This window comes from Miscanthus floridulus, chromosome 3 (assembly GCF_019320115.1).
Source record: "Miscanthus floridulus cultivar M001 chromosome 3, ASM1932011v1, whole genome shotgun sequence".
Taxonomy (NCBI): Eukaryota; Viridiplantae; Streptophyta; class Magnoliopsida; order Poales; family Poaceae; genus Miscanthus; species Miscanthus floridulus.
The window spans coordinates 49,839,979-49,851,608 of record NC_089582.1 but is presented as its reverse complement, the minus strand read 5'-3'; the positions used below and the strand labels follow the sequence as shown (position 1 = coordinate 49,851,608).

General features: G+C 46.9%; 2 protein-coding genes across 2 annotated transcripts in view; both read left to right on the top strand.

Annotated features, from left to right (window-relative positions):
- Positions 1 to 3,138: 3,138 nt before the first annotated feature.
- On the top strand, positions 3,139 to 5,267 carry LOC136543722 (polyol transporter 5-like). Its single transcript, XM_066536095.1, has 4 exons — positions 3,139 to 3,179; positions 3,482 to 3,713; positions 3,828 to 4,174; positions 4,281 to 5,267. The coding sequence occupies exons 2-4, from the start codon at positions 3,542 to 3,544 to the stop codon at positions 5,265 to 5,267; spliced, it is 1,506 nt and encodes a 501-aa protein (XP_066392192.1). The 5' UTR covers positions 3,139 to 3,179; positions 3,482 to 3,541.
- Positions 5,268 to 11,371: 6,104 nt separating this feature from the next.
- The window catches only part of LOC136541632 (protein SLOW GREEN 1, chloroplastic-like), a 30,393-nt gene continuing 30,134 nt past the window's right edge, over positions 11,372 to 11,630 (top strand). The window contains exon 1 of the mRNA XM_066533615.1: positions 11,372 to 11,554. Within this exon, the coding sequence (XP_066389712.1) occupies positions 11,540 to 11,554 (15 nt within the window). The 5' untranslated portion in view covers positions 11,372 to 11,539. The remainder of the gene's footprint in view (positions 11,555 to 11,630) is intronic.

Genomic DNA, 11,630 nt, shown 5'->3' with positions numbered 1-11,630 from the left:
AGCTCAACAGCTCTATTTCATGGGGGCTCCTATTTAAGCCCCATGGCCCGCTCTTGCTCATTCTCTTGGCCATTTTCATTGACATACCAACTTAGTGAGCTAAGTCAAAGCCCTCCCACTCATCTCCATCATTGATTCTTTATCTTTATGAGATTGGGAGTGAATCCAAGTGCATTGCTTGAGTGATTGCATCTAGAGGCACTTGGTGATTGTGTTTCGCTGTGGGATTCACTTGTTTCTCTTGGTGGTTGCCGCCACCTAGATGGCTTGGTGCAGCAATGATCATCGAGTGGAGGGTGGTGTTTGTCTCTAGCTCCGATCATGGTAATTGTGAGGGGTTCTTGACCTTTCCCTGGTGGAGAGCCAAAAGGTACTCTAGTGGATTGCTTGTAGCTTATGGATCCCCATATTGTGTTGGTTGTGTGGCACCCGATTGTGGGTTAGGCATGTGATGCCTATAAGCGTATCGCCACAATGGGGACTAGCTTGCCAGCAAGCAAGTGAACCTCGGTGAAAAATCATTGTGTCATCTTGTCTCTGAGGATTTCTTTGGTATTCATTGATATATTGTGATTGATCACTTGCCATGGCGGTATAACCCTCCTATCTCTCTTGTGCATTTACTTTCTTAGTGTAGCTAAGCTTTTTAGTGTCATTGGTTTTGAGAGCTAGCTTGTTTCTTGTCTAGTGGTTAGTAAGGCTCTTTAGTTAATCTTTGAGAGCTTACTAACCTAGTGGTAGTGGCTTAGCCTCTTATGTGATTCAGAGATCATAGATAACTAGAATTGTGTATAGGAGGCTTGCATTTTGAGTAGGCTAGCACAACACTCGCTTCGCTTCATAGTTGTCTAACCACTTGGCTTAAGTGTTGTTGTAGAAATTTTTATAGGCTATTCACCCCCTTGCCATTAGGACCTTTTAGTCGTCCCTGCAGTTCTTTTTCTACAAGCATAGCAAGCTAAAACAACTGGTTGGTAGTGTTAAAATCTTTATAATCAACAATATCCTAAATTTCATGTCTCAAACCACCATAGAAATGACACAATTTATCCTTTGGATCCTCCTCTATCCCACAACGAATCATGCCCTTTTGAAGCTCTACAAAATATTCTTGAACAGAAATATCTCCCTGCTCTAAGCGTTTTAATTTCTTACGCAAATCTCGTTTATACGAAGCAGGAACAAATCTATCACGCATTCCGTGTTTTAGATCTTCCCATGAATCAGGTTTTTGTTGCAAAGAAGCCCACCAGATTATAGCAAAATCTTTAAATTCACTAGTGGCTTTCTAGGACTCCGTTTTAATGCAGACAGGTCCTGAAGGCCGAGGCAGACTAGAAGTCGAGTTGGACCGGGCCTTACGCTTGTGATGGACGTCCTTGCTAGTCTCCTGCGCCTCCACAACTCCCTCCAAGTTCTTCATGACCCTCTCCAATGTTCGTAAGCAAGATAACATCATTAGGTAGTAATCTATTCTCAAAAGTATGAAAATGATCGCTTAAGAACGAGCTCACCTCTAAATTTAGTTGGCGCACTCGAGCTCGGGTCATTGGACCTTGCATAATGGTTGGAGGATCAGCGGGTGCATCCGAAGGAGTGATCTCCTCATCAATTACTACTTCTAACGGCTACATCAGCAACCTCCTCTACTGCCTGGAGTTCATTCCTGAGCGCACAAGCGAGAACATGATCCTAGCCAACCCGATTCATGGTCGCCTACTCGCTCGCCTTGAAGCCATTCTACCAGGATAGGCCACCACGTGCAATGGCGTCAATGATTGGACTGCAATTCAGCGTGAGGATGTGCTGGTCGTAGATGGGGGAGATGTAACACGTCTGATAAGAGGTCTCCAACCCAGAGTTCATGGGCCTAGTGAGGCCTAAAGGAGGTTCCTGGCCAGCCTCTGCCGCTTCCAGCGCGCCCCTGGAGAGCCGCACACGCCCAGGGCTAGGGCGCTGACCCCCTCGTTGCCACCGCCTCCCGAGGAAAATTAAGATAGAAGGAATATTATTATGTTAAGAGTTTGCTTTCTTTGGAAAGGGGAAATCCAATCTATAAGGATATTCCTCTTAGTTGCTTGGAACACAAGTCCTATATGGACTATAAATATAGGGAGGATGTAATCAATCTAATCAAGCAAGAATAGAGCTATTGCTCCTTCCTCTATCTCCCTCTCTTCCTCTTTGTGCCGCCGCCCCTTCTCTCCCTCTCCCTACGCCACCACCCCCTCTCCCACGCCCTAAACCCTAGCCGCCCACCTCCATAGCCACAACCCCCACCTCCCCCATCATGCCTGTTACAGTGCGTGGGCGGCCTTCGGCCATTCTGAATTGTCAGTGTTGTGACTGCTGCAAATAGGGAGGCGTCAACACTGTCAATCGGTAGCACTGTCCCAGCCCATGCCCTGTGAGCATTTATTTGTCCATGAGAACCAAAGCCATAGCAGTCGCAGTGCTCTACTAAGGTGGTGTTTGGTTGCCCTCCTAAATTTTAGTCGTTGTCCCATCGAATGTTTGGACACATGTATGGAGCATTAAATATAGACTAATTACGAAACTAATTGCATAGTTTGCGACTAATTTACGAGACAAATCTTTTAAGCCTAATTAGACCATGATTTGACAATGTGGTGCAATAGTAAATATGTGCTAATGACGGATTAATTAGTCTTAAAAAATCGTCTCATGAAGTACTGACAGATTATGTAATTTATTTTTTTATTAGTATCCGAATACCCCATACACCATCCTCCCAACACACCTCCTAAATTTTAGTTACCAGATCCAAACACCACATAAATCTCGCTAGGTCCAGAACTCCCAGCCCTCCAAATTTAATTGGCTTAGCTACTAGAGGCCAAGCCACTTTGCACTGACCGCCCGATATTTCACTGTCACCAGCCCAAAGGAAGCGACGGCATGCTTTGTCTCTGTCTTCAGTGAGTTGTTTTGGGATCTTGAGAGCGGACAAATAAAAAGAAAGATTGGGATGGTGCTAAGAACTGAGCGTACTAGCTCGCGTCCACTGCATTTAGGAGGCGGCCTTGCCATCCCGCTAGCTTTGCCCTTGTTTTGTCAATAATATTCTGCACGTGCACTAGGTTCAATCGGCCCAATGTGAGGGGCAGCCCCAGGTACTGGACCGGAAAGGAAACCCGTTGACCTGCAAAGGATTCCAGGTATTGGTATTTTTCACGTGTCCCATTATATGCATATAATTTGCCAACTACTCCCTTCGTTCCAAATTATAAATCACTTTAATTTATATAGTTCATCTATTTTGCTACGTATCTAGACATATTATTATATATAGATGTATAGCAAAATAGATGTAACAAAAAAGTCAAAATAACTTATAATTTAGAACTGAGGAAGTACTTAGTACTCCATATAAAAAAATACTCGGTCTCAGTACTCTATATATCACCGATCGAGCTGCTAGTGATCACAACCACAACACGACCTTGTACTATCTAAACAGCCAAACACGCTATACAAGCCGACGGGAAACCAAGCCGAGGATCGGAGCTCCGTCGCCGCCATGGCTCAGGCTGTCGGCAGCGCCGATGCCACCACTGAGGCGCCACTCCTGCTCTCGTCGACGCTGGGGACGCCGCCGCTGCTGCTAGCAGGTGCACGTGCACCCCGACGGAACAGGTTCGCCTTCGTCTGCGCCACGCTCGCCTCCGTCACCACCATGCTACATGGCTACAGTACGTACGTACGTCGTTGCTGCAAGTTACAGCCATCCATGGAGGCATTTTAGTACATCACGAAGATCGAGATGCTAGCTCATGCATGCTTCCGATCCGTACGTGTGTCTGCAGACCTGACGCTGATGAGCGGCGCGGAGCTGTTCATGCGGGAGGACGTGGGGCTCACCGACGCCGAGGTCGAGGTGCTGTCGGGGTCCATGAACGTCTTCATGCTCGCGTCCATCCTCGCCGCCGGCTGGGTGGCCGACCACCTGGGCCGCCGCCGCACCCTCGTGCTCGCCAACGCCTTCTTCATGGCCGGCGCGCTCGCCATGTCGCTGGGCACCAGCTTCGCCGCGCTCATGGCGGCGCGCTTCGTCACCAGCGTCGGCTCCGGGTTCGCCCGCGTCGTCGCCCCCGTGTACAACGCCGAGATATCGCCGCCGTCCACGCGTGGCGTCCTCTCATCTATGCTTGACGTACGTATGCGTTTTGGATACATGCATGCTGGTTGATTCGAAGCTCGCTTTGGTCGTCTTTGTATGTATTAATTAAAGATGAAGACGTGCATCGACGTACATGCAGATGTTCATCAACGTCGGCATCCTGCTCAGCTACGTGTCCAACTACGCGTTCTCCGGCCTGCCGGTGCACCTCGGGTGGCGCGTCATGTACTGGATCGGCGTCATCCCGCCCGTGTTCATCGCCGCCGGGGTGCTCTTCATGCCGGAGTCACCGTGGTGGCTCGCGATGCAGGGCCGCCACGGCGACGCGCGCGCGGTGCTCATGCGCACGTCGGATACCCCGGCCGACGCCGACCTCCAGCTCCGGGAGATCAAGCGAGCCGTCGCTGACGCTGAGCCACCACCCGCTGCCGCACGCCACAGCGGCGGTGCTGGTGTCTGGAAGCAGCTCCTCGTCCGGCGGCCATCGACAAGCGTGCGGCGGATCCTCACGTGCGTTCTCGGGCTGCATTTCTTCGTGCAGGCGTCCGGCGTCGACGCCATCCTCCTCTACAGCCCGCTGGTTTTCAAGGCGGTCGGCATGGCGTCCAACTCCGCCATCCTCGGTGCCACCGTGGCCATTGGAGCGGTGAAGACGTGCTTCATCCTCGTGGGCATGCTCTTCACCGACCGCCTCGGCCGGCGCCCGCTCCTCCTCGCCAGCACCGCGGGAGTCGCCACGACGGCCACCGCCCTCGCCGTGACGCTGTACATAGGCACGAGCACGACGTCGTCATCACCGGCGACGGCCGCGGCGTGCCTGGCGTCGGTGCTGGCCGTCGTGGCCACGTACTCGATCGGGTACGGGTCGGTGGTGTCGGCGTACAGCGCGGAGGTCTTGCCGCTGCGGCTCCGCGCACAGGGCTCGAGCCTGGCCATGGCGGTGAACAGGCTCACGTGCGGGGTGGTGAGCATGACGTTCATCTCGCTCGCCGACGGGATCACCATGCCTGGGTGCTTCTTCCTCTACGCTGCGGTGACTGCGGCTGCGTTTGTGTTTGTGTACGTGCGGCTGCCGGAGACCAAGGGCCGGAGCCTAGAGGACATGGAAGTGCTCTTCCACAGTTGAGGGCAGCCACATATGGTTTTTGCAATTTCGATCTGTTAATAGTAATGATAGTTTGATCTTGATATCCCATCTGCATTTGATAAATAGTTAAATACTCCCTTTATCTCTAAATATTTGTCGCTATATGGTTTGCGTGTTGGTCAAATTTTCTTAAGTTTGACTAGATTTGTAGAAAATATTATCAACATTTGTATCTCCAAATAAATTTATCATGAAATTAGATTCAATGATCTATCTAATTTTCCAAAAAAAATCTATCTAATAATACTAATTATGTACCATAAATATTAATATATTTTATATAAATTTAGTCAAAGTTGAATATGCTTGACTTTGGCTGAACATGCAAGATGAACATTGATACATTACCTTCGTGCATTGCATAAAGTGAGGACTAATATAACTCGTTGCATAAAACAAAAGGGCATGTAAACTAGTGGTTATAAGAACCTCGGTAGCACCTCAGGTCCTAGGATTCGGCTCCCTATGTGAGCGAATATTCTAGAATTTAACGGCGTTGCCTATGGTGTGACCTCATGAATCTCGAGGATTTTTGTTGACCCGAACTTCAAAAATGCTCATAGGGGTAGGTTTTATGTGCATGCATTCATATGGGTGAATGTGCGTACGTCGTGGGTGTCTCAGTGTAAATTACAAAAAAAAAGTTATTTTCAAGGTCTCCTCGCGGTTTTATATGAGATCGAAAAGAATACGCCTGTTCGTACAGATACCAGCGAGTCGTGCAATATGAGCTATTAATCAAAACTGCCAAAACACATCACAAAAAAATTGAAGATAAAAACTAAAGTTTCTAAACAAAGATTATAAATTAAATTTTGATTTCATTGCTTTGTTCCTTCAAACAGAAGCTCTAAATAAGATCTCACTTAAGTATATTACTAGCAAATTTGTCCGTGCGTTGCTACGGGTCAAAAAAATCATGATATATTTTTAACTGGAGTAGATTTTCTTTATTTATTATTTCTCTCAATGCTCGTCATACCTGTTTTATTAGGGTATTTAGTTATTCCTAGGATATTGTTTTTCATAACTGATCTTAGCGTCAGTGTGTGTTATCATAACATAATTGCCATTTAAAGTATTGCAACTATATATCTATATTAGTCTTATGATCTCTACATAATTGTTAAAAACCATGTTGTACCCTTTTTAAAGCAAAAGAATTTAATTGGACATTTATAGGGAGGCTTATAGAAGCGACATAAGAAAAAAAAACTTCTATTGTGCAGTAATGTAGAGTAGCAAATAGACATATACTCCATCCGTCCCAAAATAGATGTTATTGTCACTTCTCGAGAAGTCAAACACTTTTAACTTTGACCAAATATATATAAAAAATGTTAATATTTATAGTACATAATTAGTATCATTAGGTAGATCGTTGAATATACTTTCATAATGAACTTACTTGGAGATATAAATTTTGCACGTATTTTCTATAAACCTAGTCACAATTGAAAAAGTTTCACCTATACATATCCCATAACAACCTCTATTTTGGGAGAGAGGGAGTACGTTGTAACATATGTAAAAAAATCTATATATTCGTAAACCAATAAGTATGAACCAACTTAGACTTAGCTGTTCTTTTTCTCATGTAAATAGACCATAGTAATATCTTGGACTTACTTGAAGTGGTAGAAACAATATGGCAAACTGTAGCCAATTAAACTTTATTAGGACGAACCAGGCCAACTCATCATGAGAAAAGGAACGTGGCCCTGGGCCTAACTCACCAGTTGGGCTGCACATCTGCAATTAATTAATTGAAGACCAATGGCGAACTCCAGCCCATGACAAATCGAACAACCCTCTCGCGGCCGACATCAGCGTGCGTCCGATTTGATTGGACGGTTCAGATTGTGCCCGCACTGAACAAAACTGGCTATCAGCGCTCCTCCAATGGAACCCTGGGGTGTTTCCCAAAATCTAAACTTTGGTACTATGCAAAAGAAGATTCCCCGTCACATCAAATTTGCGGTATATACATGGAGTACTAAATATTGACGAAATCAAAAACTAATTGTACAGTTTGGTTGTACTTTACGAGACGAATATTTTAAGCCTAATTAGTCAACGATCGGACAATTATTACTAAATACAAACGAATGCTACAGTGATTTTGCCACCTCCGAATCCGGCCAACTAAACGTGGCCCCTATCTCACTTTCTAGCTTCTTCAGCCTTTTCTCATGGCAGCGGCGGCCCCGACAAGTACCCCTCGCCGAAGCACACGTGCAACGTTGTCTTGTTCGTGGCTCGGGTGTTTGGCGACGCGGTGCCCAACCACAAGCTCGGTGTCCTGGCTGACAGCTAGACGATCCCTCGGCAGGCTCGCCGGCTGCGAGCGTGCCGGCCGCGGCGGTGAGCCACGAGCGTGCCAGCGCGGGGGCACCGTGAGCCACAGGGAGTCTGGGACGCCGGCCTCGGGGGCAAGCATGCCGGCCTCCGTGGCGAGCGTGCCAGTCGCAAGGACACCGGCCTCGGTGGCGAGTGCGCCTGCCGCGGGGATGCTGTCTAGGGGCGAGCGCGCCAGCCGCGAGGACGCCGTTCCGTGCTGGAAGTGCCGCCTCTCCCCGCCCGACGCTGCTGCCTTGCCTCAGCGCCTCCCCGCACGTCCGCCGGGCGCCGGCCTCACTCGAGCTGTCGTCGTCTTCCCGCCCCGCGTCGCCGTGGCGTCGTCTTCCTGCCTCGCCCACGCCGCCCTCTCCCCATCCCGCGCCATGGCCGTCAGTCGCCGTGCACGCTCTCCGTCCAGTGCCCGGCGATTTGGCTCATGGAATCTGTGTTTGATTTTGGTTATATATGAGCTTGTAAGTTGAGGTGATTTTTGTTTGGAAAAAATAGCGAATCTCTTTCTCGATTCGATTTGCAGTTCGTTTTGACTTGATTTGGAGTTCTTACGCCTATTTCTTTTTCCTTTCTGTTGTATATCTTCCGAACATACCGTACCTGAACTCGAGTTTCTTTTCTTCCCTGTCTGTCTCTGTTGCGTCCGATTTTTGTTCGATTCAGACTCAGCAGCAGTTTTTTACCCGATCTCCACCGTCATGTAAGAAGCTAGGGAGGCCAGACAAAAAAAAATCCAGACTAAAAAATTAGGCTGAAATTTTGCCTCTTTGGTATTAGGCAGAGAGATGTTTTCTCGGTCTGTCACACTCTCTCGTACGAGTTATAGGAGCATGCTAATAGGCATGGTATGGAGTCCTATTCCAAGATGAATTGGCACGCATAAACGATCTGCAAATCAGAGTACGATTACAAGAGGAATCGGATCAGAATGCAAGACACAATCACTACATAAATCCTCAATCCTCCTATACCCACACGAGTTAGAGTATGTGCATTCAACCATGGTATGTAGTTTATAATTCCAAAATGAATGAGAACACCACAACTGTGTCTCACGCTCGTCGCCGCCAGCCATGCTCTAGCTAGCCCAAGCACCACTATAAGCGCTTGTGCCCGAGCCGCTAGATCGATCCATTGGTGTTTCCACCTACCCACTGACGGCCACCATAGGGGTTCATTGGAAACCTAGCCGCATCACCAGCCATAAGAGATTGAGAGAGCCTGTGCAAACAGTGGGGAGATGGAGACAATGCGTCATATCTCTCAAATGTGTCTGGGCAAAAGAGTGGCGGTGGCACCTACGCTTTGTTTCACGAACCTAAGGGGCACGGGAGCCACTTAAAGCTGGCTCAAGCTCCGTGCGACTTTTGGCCTGAAGCCGTTTCTCCTTGCAACGGTTGGTGGGGCTTCTTTTGATGCCGGAGCATAAGTCTAAGGTTGTTTGTTGTTTCTCCTTTAACTATTCGGTGCGACTTCTTTAGAAGAGAAGCCCATTTTAAAGCCTTACCAAACGAGATCTTACACTTCCTTGATGCTCAAGTATATACATGCATAAGATGGAAAAACTAGGGTTTTGCACCAAAATTGCTTATCGGTCGTTAATCCTGTGCACCCCTCACGGTCCCACATTAAAAGTCTCATGATCTTTTTGCCTGCGTGTAGCCGGCTACATTCGAACCTGCAATCTATGGCCTCACATAGCTCTACCTACTACACACCAAAGTCATTTGTGACTAAGTAGACGGTGTCTTTCTTTTGTATTAACTTTTATAGATATTGTAATGAATGTTTTAGGCCCTAAATGAATTCAAATGAAAAAGTCATTAACTACAAAATTATAGATCTCGTCAAGATCTATAATTTTTGTTTTTGTCGTTTTTCCATCTGAGTTCATTTGAATAATTCAAAAATTTTGAATTTCAAAATATTAGAACTTTAAATAGAATTTTAGGACCAATTTCAAATAAAATGATAGTCAACTACAAAGTTATAGATCTCATCAAGAACGACGAACTTTGATCTACAACTTTAACCCAAACAAATATAAATTTTTTTTTATATTTTTTATTAAAATCACGCTCTCTATTTTCTAGAATCATGCTCTATATTATGGTGCCTAGCCTAGAAGAAACATAGAAAAATATGGAACCAAATATTTTCTAAGTGAAAACAAATTTTCTAAGGTTAAATTAGATTTTAGTATTTTTAAATGTATTTTTTCTTAGAAAAATAATTGGATAATTTTCTAAAAAATTATTTGTATAATATTTTAATAAAGTTTAATTTACTTTTCTAAACTACTGTGAAAGTCCGATTTATCTCCTTCGTGGATGACATAACGCCATTATCAACTAAAACCCTTTTCGAACCCACTCAGTACGGTAAATCGAATGGTTTCAAAAATTGAGGGAGTCTAAGGGGGTGTTTGGGACTGCTCCATAAACTTTGCTCCACAAACTCTACTGTGGAGCAGCTCCACAAAAAAACCTGAAGTTTATGAAGCACCCTTTAGGTGCTCTCACAATTCCGCCTTTTTTCCTAAGCAGATTTGCTTGAAAGATGAACCTGTTTAGCAAAAAAAAAAAAAAAAGGAGCAAAGCTGAAAAACATACCCCTAAAAAATTGGTTTGTAATTGAAGGTGGCCAAGTGGGCAAATCGGACTTACATACACAATAGTTGAGGAAAGAGGTGAGTTGCATCCTTGTTCTTCGCAAGACCTGTAGCTTAAGGTACTTGGGCCTGTTTAGAATGAGGAATAGAAAATGTAGGAATGGAAAAAAAAACAAAGGAATATGATGGATGTGTAGTGATAAAACAAAGGAAAGGAAAAACATAGGAAATGAGTAGACAATGGTGTTTGGAACACAGAAATTCATAACACTAGAATTACAGGACATCAACATGTGAATGATAAATGACAGGTATTAGTGTTTAATGAAATGATAATATGTTAATTGCACATTTTATCTATGACCATCTTGTACGTGGGGCCATTGGATGGACCTGGTTCATGCAACTGGGAGGCAAATAAAAATACAAAAATAATCTCATCCGTTCATTGCTTCCCCATGCGTTTCTCTCTCTCCTCTTTTCCAGAGGCACCTCCGCACAGCTTGGAGCGCGTGCGGCGGCTGGGCGCAGCCGCTGGGCACGACGAGGCCGCGGCGGGGCGGGGCGACGTGGCGCGGCCGTCGGGCACGGGCAGCGCAGGGAGGCGGAAGCCGAGCGGGGCGGGCGACGCGGCCTGAAGCGACGCAACTGCCGAACGCAGGTGGCGTGGCGTGGTGGCTGGACGTGGGGAGGCCGAGCGGATGCGCGGTGCGGCGCCTAATGCTTCCATGCACATGTGATTAGGTGTTCATTTATCTCTTCCTCGTGTGAGTTTCCTGGGGCAAGCACGAAGGAAATGAAAACCAGAGATCTGGATTCTTTTTTTTCCTACAAAACGAGCGTCTGCCTGCAGGATTCCAGAGGAAAGGAATTGGGATTTCCTTTGTTCCAAACGCACATTCTCACTTCCTTTCCTCTGTTTTGCAATTCCTGTACTTTTCGTTTGATATTTCTGCAATCCAAACGGGTCTTAAAAGGAATTACACGGGCTGAGCCCGAATGCATTCGGCCCAGCGATGCGCGTATTCGGCCTACTGTGTCGCGAGCTAGCTCGAGGCCGTGTGCGTGGTGAGCCCAACTGAGACTAACAACATCCCGTTCCTTCCTCTTGATTCGAAAGCCTTATCCCGTTGCTGGACTCTCACACCGCCGCATCCGTTCACCTGGCTTCACCCCGCCTGCGCTCCCTCCCTCTCTGTCTCTCTGCCACGACTGGGTGGGGCGGTGGGCTACCGCTGCCGCCGCCCAACGCCAAGTGCCGAGGCCTTCGTCGGTCTATTCACCGGCGATGAGCACCCACCAGGTATTCCCACCCCTTCTCTTCTCTTCCTGCCGGCTGCCGTGCGAAACCGAGCACCCAAACCTTAACTAGTTATTTG